This window comes from Schistocerca gregaria, chromosome 8 (assembly GCF_023897955.1).
Source record: "Schistocerca gregaria isolate iqSchGreg1 chromosome 8, iqSchGreg1.2, whole genome shotgun sequence".
NCBI classification, from domain to species: domain Eukaryota; kingdom Metazoa; phylum Arthropoda; class Insecta; order Orthoptera; family Acrididae; genus Schistocerca; species Schistocerca gregaria.
The window spans coordinates 79647841-79664901 of NC_064927.1; the positions used below are offsets into that span (position 1 = coordinate 79647841).

General features: G+C 36.7%; 2 protein-coding genes across 5 annotated transcripts in view; one reads left to right on the forward strand and one right to left on the reverse strand.

Moving 5' to 3' along the window:
* The window catches only part of LOC126284041 (bifunctional heparan sulfate N-deacetylase/N-sulfotransferase), a 1095215-nt gene extending 1085986 nt beyond the window's left edge, over positions 1–9229 (reverse strand). For all 3 annotated transcript variants that reach the window (XM_049982613.1, XM_049982616.1, XM_049982612.1), the window contains exon 1: positions 8957–9229. The gene's annotated coding sequence lies outside the window, so the exon portion shown is untranslated. The remainder of the gene's footprint in view (positions 1–8956) is intronic.
* A 651-nt stretch (positions 9230–9880) lies between these two features.
* Positions 9881–17061, forward strand: part of LOC126284386 (origin recognition complex subunit 3) — a 114281-nt gene continuing 107100 nt past the window's right edge. The window contains exon 1 of one of the 2 annotated variants that reach the window (XM_049983273.1): positions 9881–10023. In XM_049983273.1, the coding sequence (XP_049839230.1) occupies positions 9976–10023 (48 nt within the window). In that variant the 5' untranslated portion in view covers positions 9881–9975. Of the gene's footprint in view, positions 10064–17061 lie in introns of both variants that reach the window. The other variant, XM_049983274.1, reaches the window with a different exon arrangement.

Below are 17061 nucleotides of genomic sequence, written 5' to 3' on the forward strand. Positions count from 1 at the left end.
GTATCACAATGGAGGTGTAGTGGGAAAAGCAAAACATTCATTTTCATCATCTTGCACAACACTTTTTAGATGACAAAGGTAGCTCCCATCTGCGATCCATGACTGCTAACACCTATTCAGAAAGGCTGCCAAATCGAGGCAGCAGCAGAAATGTTGCAGCTGTGTTAGACTGACCCAGGTGATTTCTTTAGCTGCCTGATCGCAGTGGACGGGTTCTGGTCGTATCACTGTGACTCCATGACAAATAAGCAAAGCATCAGTGGAGACGTGGAGACGTGCAGATTTGCCACTGCTGAAAAAGTAGAATACCAACCATCACCAGGCAAGGCAATGTGATGTCAAGTGGCTTGTGTGTGTGTGTGTGTGTGTGTGTGTGTGTGTGTGTGTGTGTGTAAAAGGGGGTGGGGGTGATGTGCATGGTGTAGGAGGTTGCCGAAGGCTGTCAAGACAAAGTGTCACAAGGATCTGTCAAATATGTGGTTTTGCCCTGTGAAATCACCCCAGCTCATTCTGCTCAGGACACTCACAAAGGCTGCATGTTTCAACTATCAAATTCTGTCTCGCCTCCATATTGTCCAGATTTGACACTTTGTGATTACTTCCTCTTACTGCACATGTGGAAACAACTGCACTGCAGGCATTTCTGAAATGCTGACAAGAAGTTTTGGGATGGAATAGCCAGAATGTAGGCACCTGCAACTGTGGTCTCCACCAAGTCGTACATCACTGCAAAAAATGTATCACTTTGAGGGGTGAATTTTTAGAGAGGGATGAACAACAAGTTTTATGGAGACGGCTTGATTTTTCCAACTACCTCTCAATTCTGTGCCTATAATGTCATAGATTCACAAATGTAATCAGTAAAGTCCTAAAAATACTTGAGCATAATAATTTGTGGGGGATATGTAATGAAATGATAACACAGGTGCACACCTAGTTAAGCCAGATGGAAGACTTCACTTCACTGATAGAATACTGGGGAATGCAGTCAGTCTACAAATCACATTGCTTACAAAGCATACATGTGAGCCATTCTAGAAAACTTCAAGTGTGTGGGGCCAGTATTAAATAGGACTAATGAGGGATACTGAATTTATACAAAAAAAAAAAAGGATCAGGAATGGTCACATGTTTATTTGAGTCACAGTGCAACATCATGAAAACCCTAGAAAACCTGCTCTGGAAGATACTTGCTAACAGACAGCACCTAACCCACAATAGCCTACTTACAAGTTTAGAGAAGCTGCATTAAGTGAGGGATCCAATAATAAACTACAGCCTCCCACTTATCACTCCTGTTGTTGCTGTGAAGAGAATGTTTGACTAATTGCAGCAGTCATTCTAACCACACTCAGTAAGTGAATGCAATGGGAAGGACCTAAAATAACTTATTATAGAAAGTACCCACTGCCATCCATCTCACAGTTGTTTGTAGATGTTGATTAATGCAACTCCACAACGAGTCACAAGTAATACCACAGCAAGATGGTTTTACATCCAAAAGCTTTTTAATTCAAGTTATTAACATAATGATCAAAACTACATAGGTTTCCATAACAAGCCAGCCACTGGTGCTGCAATAGTACACCTGGCACCTGCATATAATGCTACAAACAACTAAACTTGCTTGCAATGCTACACTGAACTTTCATAGACTGCGAGTAGGCTGGTCTAATTCAATCTGCGTTATGTAGCAAACAATTCTATGTTTGGTTTGATGACAGAAAAAGCAAATAAAGAAATCAGACACATGGTTCACCACAGGCTGATCTGCTACCACTAACACTATTCATCCTGCATAACTGTACGAACAGCCAGTTCTTCACTATGCCAGATATTTTCCTGATGCAGGTGACCTTGCACTTTCCCTAAAAGATCCAACATTTAAAGAGGATGAAGATAAGCTTATGAAAGTCATTATTGTTACATCTGCATATTACAGGGATAATGCACTTACACTAAATCCTTAAAATGCTAAGGTACGTGGCATCCAACTGTGCTCACAATCCACATGACCAAAACTTTATGCGACATGGGGAAGCTAGCTGCTAAAACATATCCTGAGATCTTTGAGTTATGTTAGAGAAGTCTCTCAACCATACGAATTATTGCAACAATACAGCAAGAAAGTTGCAACAAGAAAAGTGGTTTGCAACAAATTGGGGTGCTACTTCTTTTGTTGCCAAAACAACAAGCAAAAGCCTGAGTTTATCTGCACCTGAATATTCCCTCACCTTCTAGAACAGGTCTGTCCATGATAAGAAAACAGATCATCCACAGTGAACCATGTCACAAACACTGGTTTCCTGACAGCCACATCTCTGGACAGACTGTATAGGTTGCAGGCACCTCGGTTCCAACAATTTCATGATCAGTTCATAACTACTATGAGAAATTCAAACAGTGCACATATTCGGTGTACTACAGCAGCTAAAATGGAGGATTTCAGTGCAACAGCTTTGGATAGAACCTTGACACTCCTATTAATTTCAAGACGCTTAGTTTACTGGTATGAATGTTCCATGCACGACCTGGAGAATGCTCAGTCGACTGAGAGCAGATGTGAAACCAGTGACAAACCATGTGACGAGACTGGGTGAGTAATATAAATCTGCAGGTTTCGCAGTATCTTTTCTCTTCTTTCCCGTGCTCCCTTGAAAAACTACACAAAACAAATGAGTGTGCCACAATGTACCGCAGAAATGGTCTGAAAAATTGTAAGAAATTGATGATGTCTGAAGATAAAAACTGACTGTTTTATAATCATTCACACTGAAATGAGAATAAGCATAGATGAGGATAACAAGACTTGCAGTTAAACATTGGAAATAACTACCAACAGTATCACACGCAATTATTACATAGTCTACACCAAGATAATTAATCACATGAAAATGCATCTAAATAGCTTCTCTCTCTTTGGCAACACCAACATCCCTTCCTAACCTGAACATATGGAAATTACTGCATTGTGATGCTGTGTACAATGGAAATCAGCAAAACTATATGTTTTAACTAAAATCTATATACATTCTTCTGTGATTCTGTGTACGATGCACCACAACTTTGCAAACTGCAATGAAGAATGTACTGTAACTGCCATAGATCTGTTTCTGGCATGTTTACATCACAATGAAACTCCTTAGATAACAACGAAAGCCTTAATGAAGATGCAATTCAAAACTTATACTGGCAAAGTAAAAATGCTATTGAAAAAAGGTATCAGGTATTATTATTAAGTTTTTCATTAGTTTCCCTGTTAATTTCACCAAAGTAGCCATTATGGCTGCTAAGAATGTTAAGAATCACTTTGCACTTGGGACATGTATTTGAAATGTGATGATGACACACACAAATAAATAAACTGTGAGCAGTGATTTAAGACATCAAAAAATTTGCAAGTATCTTTTTGGCCATCATTTTATAATACGTAAAAGCCGGTTTTTCACTGTTAGTCAAAGTAGTACCTCTTCAGTACAGTCAAAAAGTTTTGTTGGACTCGAGAAGTGATGATAAGTAATTACATAAGTACATTGTTACTCTAGTGTTTGAAAACTAGAAATTCTCACAAGTGCATTTTATGATCAATGTGAAGCAGTTGGGCTGAAGCTGTAATGACTTTAAAGAACTGAGGACACATTTGGAAATGTGTGAGGATATATCTGAACATTGCAAATTAGTGGAAATGTATTTTAGTCACTTTTTAAAAACCATCTACTTTAGAAAAATATGCACAGTTGAACTCACTGCTTAATAACCTGATGTGAATGCACGGAGTTTAAGAATACAGTGGATGGTAGAAAACAAAATTTTTGGATCACACCACCTTCTTTCCTCCGAAGGCCATGAAAATTATGTGCTCTGATCTATTTTCTGAAACACTGAGGTAATACACTGACAAATGAATACCCTGAACAACCATGAATAGTGAGGGAGTCACCAGTACAGTACACTTCTAAAAATAGTGAGATGAAATATGATATTACTTTCATTTGCATGTTTTGTGAAAACTGTATTAACATGACAAGCACAGTATGATGATAAAATAAAATCTGTAGGCAAAGCAAGCCAATGAACTAATATACTGTCAACATCATTCCATAGCACTGTTTTCAATTTATGTAACGAAATTACTGAATGTGATAAAGCGATTTAATTTTGTTCATGCCATCTTCATTCTGTATCACTCTATGAAAAGTAAAAAGAGAAAAAATGCACAATGTGCCACATTATTTTTCTAGCTGGATATGGTAACAAACAAGGTATCACCATATTTAAAAATAAACAGGTGGCCATCTGGTGTGTACATGTAACTGATAAAGAAATTCTTGGCAGATGGAGGAAAAAGGGACAGTCGTGTTGCTCTGACATTATAAATGTTGCTGAAAGTTACTAGTCATATTCAGGCTTGATGTCAACTGATTAATGTCCTGTTACATTTTCCACAGATAATCATATCATGATAACAAGTGCTCTGCTGAGATACCAGGAGAACCATCCTTCACAACTTCTGAGGGGATCTGTGACTGGAGAAACACTTTTTACTAGTGCCAAACCAAATAGCTGCACAACAGAATCTCTCACATAACTATTTTGTGATGTTGGATGCATTTACTGATGATAACATTTCACCAGCATACCTATTATTAAATCAAATAAGGTGAGTTATTCTAGTTGGAAAATGAATCCATACAGAGATATTACAGCTATTAGTAACCACTAGGTTTGAGAAAGTTACTGACTTCGTTTCAGCAAAACTAGTATTAGCAACATACTACAAACAAAAATGTTAAATCTGTGTTGATATGTTGTTTTTGTAAAACTGTATATACAAATTGAAATTGTAATGTAAATGTAATGTTGACGAGTCCCCAGTACATCAGATCTGTGATTTGACTTTGTACGTTATGGGATAATAGAAATTCTGATTCTGATTCTGTTTGCTATCAGTGAGTGGCAACTCTAACCAGAGGCCAGATGGAAAAAAAGTTAGTATGTACTGCATAAGACATGTTTTGTGTCTTTTTTCTGAGGAGTGATTCACTAATGCATTTGGCTCCTTCTTGGTTCCACATGAAACTTGCCTTATGGACTAAAAATGACCAACCTGTTTGAGCCAATACATTTCAATTTTTGACTCAAGTTTACAATTCTGGTTGAAAGGCAGTTTTATCATACAAGTTCATAGCGTATGTGGAACCAAAACTAAAGAAATTGATTTTATTAGACTAGGCTCTTATGTCAAAAGAATAAAAAATTCAAAACTTATGGAATAAATTTTTAAGTGATTTAATTTCACTATAATGATTTACTGCAAGCTGTGGCAGAGACTTTTAAGTAAATGAAGGGAGATGAAGAAGAAATATCCCATCTAAAATCTTCTTTAACAGATAAATGGCACTACCTTACCCTGTTTGCATCAACTGCACAATAACTCTGGCAAAGAATAGGTGAATTCAACAGAGTTTCACTTAAAAATTCATTACAGTAAGATCAAGATAGTCTACAATCATATGCTGAAAGGAAAATAGTGCAAGTGAACAATAGTTGGAATGAAAAATTTGTACGCTATACTAAGGACAATTGATAAAAATGAGTGAATTGAATCAATAGGATATAAATACAAAAATAAAAATGACTTAGCATTTATTTAAGAAATGAAATTAAAGAACTGCCAGCCTATGGTAGAGAGTAATAACAATTTACTACACCAATCATTTGAAAACTACATTTCCATATGAGCAATGGTAAAAAAGTATCTTTAAAATAATGAGAAGGGAGTATATGAAAAACAAATGACTATGAGAAAACAAGGGGGCATGGCATCACAACGAATTTTAAGAGCACAACAGGAGGAAACATACAATTACAGCAAGCTTCCATTATCTGGGTTATTATAGACTCAAGACTGCACAGATAGTTGAAAAACACGTATATTCCAAAATACAAATGTTTGTACTGAGCTAGTACATTCCACTTACAAAACATACTGCATACCACATTTGAAAACTCACTTCATTACTCATATGTTACTTCCAACTTATTTACAAAAGTATGACAAAAACACAATGTATTTTGTTTCAATTCACTTTTGGGAAATAACTACCCAGGATTTTTATGTTTCTGCTCTGACCTTTTTTTTTTTTTTTTTTTTTTTTGACTATCCTCCTTTTCATGAGTTTCACAATATTGTAATAGGCAAACAAATTTTATTTGCATCCTACAACAACAGATCAGTGCTTTACAATGCCTTGCACCTTGGCACCTTGTAACAATAAATTCCTCAAACACTGTTTTGCTCCTTTCATTTGCTGAACATATATCTACTTTGTTTCCTATATATGCACCATACAGCTGCTCAAAATTACATTAAATTACATTTATTATTTTCCATGCCATGGATCCCTTGGAGAGGAGTCTCTGGGATGTGGAAAGAGTCAGAGGTTAGGTAGTTGTGTGTATTTCTCTCTCTCTCTCTCTCTCTCTCTCACACACACACACACACACACACACACACACACACACACACACACACACAGATACATGGATATTATACAATTCTAATGTAGACAGAGGTATGAGCTATAATCCTTGAGAAGATATTCAGTGATGGAGTAGAAGGAATTGGCCAACAGGAAGTTCTTTAATTCACTGTGAAACCGATCTTTATCACTTACAAGACCTTTGATATGCTCTGGGAAGTTATTGAATAAATGAGTACCCATTTATTTGACTCCTTTTTGAACTAACATTAAGCTTTTGCAGTCCTTATACAGACTGTTATTGGTTCTGGTATTATAATCATGTTTTGCACTATTTTGTGTAAAAAGAGACATGTTGGAAATGGCAAAGGATGTCCATGAGCATATGTACCGAGAAGTATTAGTTACAATATCAGGTTTCTTAAAGAGGTCTCTGCATGATGATCTAAGGCTGACACCAAATATAATTCTAATGACTCGTTTCTGAATCATGAAAAAATATATTTAAATGAGATAGATAAAGTAATCTTCACCTGTAGAATGATGGCAGGTGAGATTATGTAATGTATAAGCAAATAATTTTATTTTCTAAAATTATTAATTTTGTCCTATTTATTGATGGAGTAACCAACAGAAAGAGAGCATAAGGTGGACCACACTGGTAAACAGTATTTTGAAAGATCATCCACAACACCATCACATGGAAGCAGTGAAGGACAATAGTCTCAAGTAATCAGTGACACTGCTGGTACTGAGAAGAGTACATTGAATAAACAAAAAAGGAAAGGGCACATTCCATATTTTTCTTCTATTCTCAGTACAACATCACACACTATGTCATCAAGCTGAACAAGTCAAGTGAGCACTGAATTGGGCACCAAGTAGTGCATTTGTCTGTCATATGCTTGTATTCAATTACATTAATATGGAAAAAGTGGGTTTCACATTGTATTATACACACAAATTCAGCTTCCGAATTCAGTGCTACATGGACACTGAAATGTGCATAAACCAAAGCAGCACAATGACATATACACCAGATCAACTTCAAATCCAAATGTCACTTTATTTTATAATTTTCAAGTAATAAATGTTTCAACCTCCTAGAAAGGTTTTCGTACAATTTGTGCCCCTTATGAAATTCATAGCAGATGGACTAGAACAGCATTTTCTAACAAACTAACAATGTCCAGTTAAAGAAAGCTACAAATGAGGTTAATCTTGTAGTGGAGCAACTTCACATTGTAAATTAGAGACCCTGAGGCTTTCAGGTGTGGCAAAAATTGGCGTAAACATTACATAAAATAACTTGTTTCATGCACTGAAACCATGCATTAACATGTGCATGTGAACAAACATATGTCAACATAAAAGATGTCCACTGATACACTTTATTAAACAACATATTATGGATGTTAAGTGCACAACACTGTGTCCTGGCATAATTAAACACTAACAATATCCTCAGAACTGTGATCAAACAGCAGGCTATACTCTACTACCAAGTTTACATCATTTTGATCAACACAAAATCAGACTTATCAATAAAAATACTAAATCCATCCAGTAAAATCACAACATGAACACTGCCGGTGAACAACATTATGTTATCCACTTATAATCCACTGTTTTTAAAATTCACAAACAAAATTGTTTTGTGATAATGAGAAATCTATTAGAAGCTTCAGAAGGAAAACAATGAGGGCGCCAATACAATTTCGATAATTATGGCACACTGGGAGACGAGTAAAGATTGCGCTACACATTACATACTTAATTCTACATTGTCATGTCACTGCTACCCTTAATTCCAGGCGTGTAACACGAAAATATCCGTCAGGTGCAAGTCAGAAAACCTACGAAGAAAACATTCGCAGATACGGTACGCTGAAACCAAGAACACTAAAGTGGATTCGAAGATAATACAAATACAAAGTTTTTAGTCGTTAATCCGTTGAAGGCGTTAATTACCACTATTGCTGTAATTTAGCCACAAAGTGAAACCATCATACGCATCATAGTGGTGTGTCTTAATGAAGACATCTCCAGCAGTTTGCTGAAGCACTGGGATCCATCCCCCATCAGCACTACAATCCTGTAACACTAAGCTATCAAATCACACCAGCTCTTGGATCAACTTTATTTAGAAACATTCTTCAAAAGAGCGCAGTTCTTTGTACAGAATATTAGTTTTCTTCGGAGAAGACGTATCCACATCTCTGAAATGCCGACACTCAGTCACTTTTTAACGAGTTGTTCTTGCGTAAATTGATAGTTTCTCATAAAATCCGGTGTATTAACCCATACATGTAAGATGTCTCAATACCATTTATTTTATATTCCCGTCTCAAAATTCGATGTGTTAAAAAAAATTAAAAAAAACAACATTGGTACCGCAGTGCGTGAGAGCAATCGGCATGCAAACGGTGCGCTTTTATGACAAATGTGAATATCAAGTGGTAGCAGGTACTCACAACTTATGCTTTTACGACGGAATGCCAGCAGTCCAGGGAAGTAAAAAATTCAATTCACTCGCAAAACAAAATTGGTCTTATCGCAACCACGCACAGCAAGCTTCATGACAGCTATATCGCATGCTGCCAACATTGAATAATTATTTGACGAGACTTTGTGCCGGTTTGTATGGATTCAAGTGGCTTTTAAGGCGTATTATTATTTATTTCTCATTTCTGATGACTAAAAATGCGTGTTAACTGATCACTAAGTAATACGATGTCGTACTGAGATGCTCCAAACAAAGTTTTGCTAAATATAAGGTTGGTACTTTTGCAGACGACCTTAAACGATTATTTATGCGCCAGAACTTCAGCGTCAAAATTGTTTTCAATGTCTCGACGAATAAACAAATAGAGACAGAGTGTTCATCAGCTTTTGCAGTTGTCTGACACAGTTGTCACTCATACAGCATTCTATATGCAGACCAGTTGTTTTGCCAAAAACTTTTAATTTGCATTAAAACCTGTCTATACCTGAACTCTACAGAAATAGTTTTAAAATTCAGAATTACATTCAGTGCTGGAGGTTGACTTTAGGTGGACGATTTTATTGAGGGTTCAATAAATTACTTCGTTTATTCGTCTTCGTTAAGCTAAAGTAAGGTTCTCAACTTCTCAGTAATGGGGAGCTTCTGTTCACAATCATTTTACAGCGATATATTGAGAGCAGTTAAGTTGACGACTTTCTACTTATCCACAATGGAGAAGATATTTAAAAATTTCTACCGTGTAAACACATAACAGTGCACTTTTGCAACGAAACACAACAGTAAATCACGCTCTTCAAACAAGTTTTTTTATGTTGAAAATTCTTTTACATGATCGACAACCATTCTGTTCGATTTGATTTCGGATATGCTTGTATACAACCTCTCTGACTACCCTCGATTTTTTTTTTTTTTGGCGGGAATTAGTAGTGTTGTTTACTTTTATGCTGGCATTCAGTCAGCTGTGTGGTGAGGTGCAACCTGTTAATAATGAAGGACGTCAGTGGAACTGATTATTCAACAACATCTGTATCGAAAGTATGTGCAGCTTCCGTTAACATGTCGTTTACACTTTCATGTGCGTTTGTATTTTATTCGTTTCGTAACATACATTTTACAGATCAGTTGATCTTATTGTACAGAAGACATCCCAATTTTTACCTTATGATATACATAGTTACATACCTACTAATTTTTATCTTGTGATTTACGTAGCTACATAATTCTCTAACATCCTTACCAGCATAGGTTTATGTGAACACACTAATTATTTAATTCTTTTTCTTATGATGTACCAGCATTTAGTGTGTCAATGTTTGAGACATTATTTTATACATACAGTATTATACACAGATCTATGATATTAGTCACATTGTTCAAATGATAAAACATTCATCAATTCTTCAATTGAGTAATAGCATTTTATCACCCGATTATATCGTTTTCTCAATAGTGAAGTGCTCCACACTTAGTAAAATTTTCATCTTTTAGCTTCTTGTACACTTTCATTCAGATGTACCGAGGTGCCTGTTGGAATAATGTTAAGTGATATTTTGGAAGCATGAAATTTTATTTGTGTCTAGTGTTGTACATGTGCAGTTTCTTCAGTTATCTCAGGAATAATGTACAGAAAGATGATACTCAATTATGTAGAGAGGGGGGGGGAGGGGGGGAGCAGTTGTGAAGAGGTAGGATTCAACTGTGGATTACAGATCACAAGTAAAAACACCACACATACCACTACCCTAAAACACACAAACGACGAACAACAAAAAAAAAAAATACAAAAATCTACAGTGATCGGACACTTCCCTTGACTTGGCATATCATTTCGTCCCAACACGCGATGGATGGACCTCCACTAATTCATCAATAAACAGCCTATGACTCACTGGCAAAAGGTGTCAGCAAATCTGCAGGTGACAATGAGGAGAGTATTGGACATTTGATAAAATCAGCAAACAGAGATTACACATCCTGTGCAGTCTTGGGCATATTCTAAGGTTGGTGAAAGGAAAACAAAAGCGGTAGAAAAAAACAATAATCAAGTGTCCTTGTCAGTACACCAGTTAAATATCAGCTAGATACAGCAACAAAAGATAGAAGACCAAAGTAGTTGCCAAAAAAGCATACACTCTAAGAAGTAAAATGTTTAGTCAAGTTCCAGATATTGGAAGAGAGCAACAGCAAGACTCAATATGCTGACTATGTCCAGTACATCTATTCCCTTGATGCTAATTTGTAAACAAGTGATCCTGAAAATGTTGAAACATTGAAGAGGAAAGACTTCATTGTAGTCGAAGTAGAAAGGAAAACTTCCATGAGTGGTCACTCATATGTTGCTCAAGTCTTTCAAATGTACATTGATGGCTGTGAAGTAAATTGTTTTACTAGAATTGTTTCTACTACAAAATTGGAAGCTGCAGAAGGTGGTGATAACCTTTGTTACTTCTAATTAAGTAATGTGAAATTACCCTATCCCATACACGGCACTAAGGCTCGTTATGAAAATGTGATTTAGTTCTAGATTGATGTTGCTAAATTCATTGTGCACCAGGTTTGTTATTGTCACGATTGTTACTAATTTTAATTAGGGTCCTGTAGGCCTAATTCATTTATATAATGAAGAGGTTCAGTGAACTCTCACACATGGGCCTGTTAACCCAGTCACTGAGGTTAAATGGTCTAAAAGTGGGCTCAGAGTTGTTTTCCAGTTCTGTAGAATATGTAAGGGATAATGCAATATTGACAGTGCATGTAGTTCTTGTATATATTTTCCTCCAGATTGATAAATAAAGTTAGTTACATAGTTACGTGTTCCATTGATCAGTCTCACAGTAACCATTATGATGTGGAATGTGTCAAGTGCATAAGAAATGCACACATGAATGAAGGGCTTTTTGTCTTTTTTTTAATATAAAAAAGCTTAAAATTTTTGTTACCTACCCCCCTACTCTTAAATGGCACAAAATACATATATTATACCTATAGGGCCTATATTTATTTATTCATCTATGGCATAGATGAAAAAATTCATCTGTGGAATAGGAGTTGTTAAGGAGATATGATTTCAATTTATTTTTAAAACTGTTACTGCTGTGTGTCAGACATTTTATGTCATCTTGTAATTTATTGAAAAGTTTTACAGCAGCAGTTTTACTCCTTTCTGAGCCAAAGGTTGGTTAACAAGAGGATAGTGTATGTCTTCCTTTCTTCTGGTATTATAATCGTAAATGTCACTGTTGTTTTTAAACCAGAGAACAAATTTCATTACTGCGTAACTGTACTGTGAGGCTGTTGTAAGAGTTACTAAACTTTTAAAGAGATGCCTACAAGATGTGTGACTGTGAGCCCCACACATTATTATAAGCATTTTCTTTTAAGCAGTGAATACTTTGTGCCGAAGTGTTGAAGTACCCCAAAATAGTATTCTGTATGACAGCAGAGAGTGAAAGTGTGCAAAGTATGTTAACTTGTTAATTTTTATATCCTCAAAATTAGCAATTATTCTAATAGTGAAAGTAGCTGAACCTAGTTGCTTTAGGAGTTACAAAATATGAATTTTGCAATTAAGATTCTCATCTATATGTACATCAAAAAACTTGGTATACTTTACCATGACTATTGACTTCTGTTGATGTGTTATATTTATTGAAGGAATTGCAGTAGAAAAATCAGAGTTAGCCTATTCACAGAAAACCAATCGATAACAAAAGTTTAAAAAGACCCATTCTTGAAGTAAGATTTCGAGGGAAGAAACAAAATAGGTCCAGTTAACCCCAGCTTCCCTTATAATGCAGTGATAGATAATATTTTTTGTTTCTTGAATAATGTGGAACAGGCTTTCTTGGATGGGAAACACCTTTTTCTACAGTTTTTTTAAATTTATTTAATGTAACAGGATTCATCACATATGGCTTGACTTTCACCCAAAAATTAAACCATATCTGATAATAGATTCAAAGTGATTGTGGTACGCCACTTTCCTGCTGTTTGTTTGTTACAGAAAATAGCTTGTTCATCACAAAAGCAAAGCTGTTTAATTCAGTAGCGAAATAATCTGTGTGCACATGTCATATCAGACTTTTGTCCAAGTTTAGTCCCAAGAAATTGAACTGAGCTGCTTCTATAACTTGATTTTTATGTTCGATATTAATGCACTGATTTTTTTTATTGTTCAGTTTTAAACTGTGTTAAGTGTCTTTTAGATATTAAGTTTAAGAACATCTTACTTAAATTTTGTATCTAGGTTGGTAAGTGTGGTTATTAAACCATCCAGAATTTCCCTTACATTTCCTTTTTCAATAAGAACTGAAGTATCATCAGCAAACAAGACTGGTTGGACAGTGATATTGAGAGGTAAATCATTTATATAAAAGAAAATAGGATTGGCCCAAAGATGAATCCTTGAGGGACTCCTTATGAAATTGTATCCCACTGAGATGCATAATTTATTTTATTAGATGTTACAATTACCCTTTGCTTCCTAAAAAATGGTTTAAATCATACCTAACTGGAAGAGTGCAGAAAGTTGAAATAAGCAGTTCATATAATATGCAAAAAAACTGGTGATTTCTCAAACTGGAGAACAATCATGAATGGGGCGCTGCAAGGTTCGGTCTTGGGTCCTCTGCTGTTCTTAATGTATATTAATGACTTGCCACTCTATATTCACAAAGATGCAAAGCTGGTACTTTGGCCAATGATAAAAGTATAGCAATCGCACCCAACAGACAAGCATTAACTGGTGAAATTGTAAACGATGTTTTTCAGAAAATCATTAAGTGGTTCTCTGCAAATGGGCTCTCATTAAACTTTGGAAAAACACAGCACATAAAATTCCACACAGTAAATGTAATGACACCATTAGTAAATATAGACTTTGATTGGAAATCGGTAGCTAAGGTAGAATATTCAAAATTCCTAGGTGTACGCATTGATGAGGGGTTGAACTGGGAAAAAACACACTGAATATCTGCTGTAACACTTGAGTTCAGCTACTTATGCTATTAGGGTCATTGCAAATTTTGGTGATATACATCTCAGTAAATTAGGTTACCACGCCTATTTTCATTCTCTGCTTTCGTATGGCATCATATTCTGCGGTAACTCATAATTGAGTAAAAGAGTGTTCATTGCACAAAAGCGTGTAATCATAATAATTGCTGGAGCTCACCCCAGATCATCCTGCACACACTTATTTAAAGAGCTAGAGATCTTCACTGTAGCCTCACAATGTATATATTCACTTATGAAATTTGTTATTAACAATCTGAAAGAATTCAAAAGTAATAGCAGTGTACATGGCTACAATACTAGGAAAAAGGATGATCTTCACTGCTCAAGGTTAAATCTAACTTTGGCTCAGAAGGGGGTACATTATACTGCCACAAAAGCCGTTGGTCACTTACCTAATAGCATCAAAAAGCTGACAGATAGCCATATAGCATTTAAAAGGAAATTAAAAGAATTAATGGCAACTCCTTCTACTCATTAGATGAATTTTTGGATATAGTAAGTGGGTAATTTCCCCACCCCCCACCCAAAAAAATGTAATATTTTGTGTAGGCCCTAATGTAATATATTGTATAGACATCTTTTATTAACATGACACTTTCCACATCATTATGAAGTGTCATATTCATGATCTATGGAACAACTACTAATATGATCTAATGTAATCTAATCCACTTATGCTGTACCTGTCTAGTTTATGAAGTAGCATTGAGTGATTCACTGAATTGAATGCCTTCATACGGTCGTAGAATATACCTGCCACTTTATTGCTTTTGTCCAGTGATTAGTTGATTTTTTAAAAATGAATTCATTAATTGTGTTCATGTTGCTTTTCCGTTTTTGGAACCCGTATTGATTTTTGGAAATAACATCATGTTTCATGATCAAATTAGTTACCTAAACTGCAGCTCTTTTTCAAATGCTTTGGATTACGCTGAGAGGACAGAGAGAGGAGTGCAGCCATATTCTCCTTTGATCCTGTAGTGTATAGTAGTTTTACCTCTGCATACCTACATACATCAGGGAAGTTGGCTTGCTCAGATGACTGACTGATTATAAGAGATGTGCTATTTTACCATGCACAAATTTAATTACACGATGACCTCTGTGTTAGTGACCACTTCCCGTTGATTCTCTTGTTGCCTTCCCACCTTCCGATAATCAGGTTTCCTTGCTGGGTGTCCCATTGTGCTGATTGACCTCTACATACCACCCAGGTCATGTTTTGAACCTCCTTTGTCACTTTGTATTGATGAAGTCATCTTTTATGTGTCTGATAAGATAGTCCGTGCTGCCGGTGCTGCCGTTACCCTCTTGATAGGCCCTGTTCGCTGTCGGCTAGCTCCGTGGTGGAACATGGCTATTGCCACCAATCTCCATGATCGTCGTCGTGCCTTGTTACATCTAAAGTGGCACCCATACTACGCTGGTTCTATCACTTTTAAACGTCTCTGCACCAAGGCCCATTACTTAATCAAACAGAGCAAATGGATTTGTTGTGAACACTTTGTCTCCTCTCTGTTCTTTTCTACCTTCGTCACGGGTGCAGGATACACTCTGCACCTTCCAAGGCTGTCAGCAGCAGTCATCCTTCCCAGGCCTTGTCTTTCAAAGTGGCCTTTTGTACAGATCCATCAGTACTTGAGGAACACTTTGTGAGCCATTTTGAAATAGCATTGGTGGCAGCCTCATACCCATCTGCCTTCCTCCACCAGAAACAGAGGGCTTGTGTTTTACCCTTGTCAGGTGGAATGCTATAATGAACCTTTTACGAGATGGGAGCTTCTTCTGGCCCAGTTTTTTTTCTCTTGATTCTGCTCCTGCATGTTACTCCATCCATAACCAATTGCTTCAACACCTCAATCCTCTGCAATGGCAATATTTTTATAGGTTTTTAACTGTATTTGGCTCGGACATTTTCCCCTCTCAATGAAGAGATAGAATTGTGGTTCCTGTCCGTAATCTGAGCAGAGATCCGTTGTCCCTTGATAGTCAGTGGCCCATCAGCCTCACAAATGTCTCATGCAAGTTACTAGAATGGGTGGCTGCTAAATTGGGTCCTTTAATCTCGGAGTCTTTTATCTCCTTACCATTGTAGCTTCTGGAGGGTACGGTCTCTGATCGATCATCTGCTTTTGTCAGTGCCACTACCTTGTCACAGGTTTCATGTATATTCATAAGGCCTACAACACAGCTTGGTGCCATTATATCTTCCTTACACTCCATGAGTGGAATCTTCGGGGCCCCTCCCAATTTTTATTTGCCAGTTCCTGTCCCATTGGTAATTCAGAATCCACAGAATCCAGGTTATCACTGTTCTCAGATCCCCACAGACCCAGAAGAATGGTGTTCCACAGTACTGCATATTAAATGTCCTTCTTTCTGTGATTGCTATGAATGGACTTGTGGCCTTTGCTGGACCTTTAGTCATCCCTGATCTGTATGCGGGTGATTTCTGTATTTGGGCTAGTCCCCTCTCGGTGGCCTCTGGAGTGACAGCACGAGCATGCCATCTGACGCACTTCCGCACGGACATCATCACATATCATTTTTTATGAAGATACAAGTGCTGCAATCACACAGGAGAAGTTCCTTGCAAGAACCACATGATTTTTATGCTCATGAGAATATTTGATGATGGCAGTATTAAAGTTCCACAGGCAGAACAAGATGCAGATTCATTAAATGTGGAAACAACTATTTCCGAATATGCTGGGTCTGATAGTGTGGCAATCGTAAGTTAGAACATTGGCGTGCTTATTCTCCTAATGGGTCGAGGAAACAACAACAACTACTACTTGTACTTCCGTAAACTGGGGAGAGGGAAATCAGGAGGATTGTGGTACTCCAGGAATTCTTTCAATTTTGAACCTGCATTTGCCCTTTTCACTCATGCCATCGCAGGATGTGGTATCGCACTCTCTTTTTTATGGCTAAGGAAAAGAGAAATTACTAAACCTTATGAAGCGACTGCCACACCTCAAAGTGCAAGCTGCTGAATTTGTTAAACCCTGAGTCTTACTAGCATAGGCAGGAGAACAGCTGATGTTAGCACTGTAT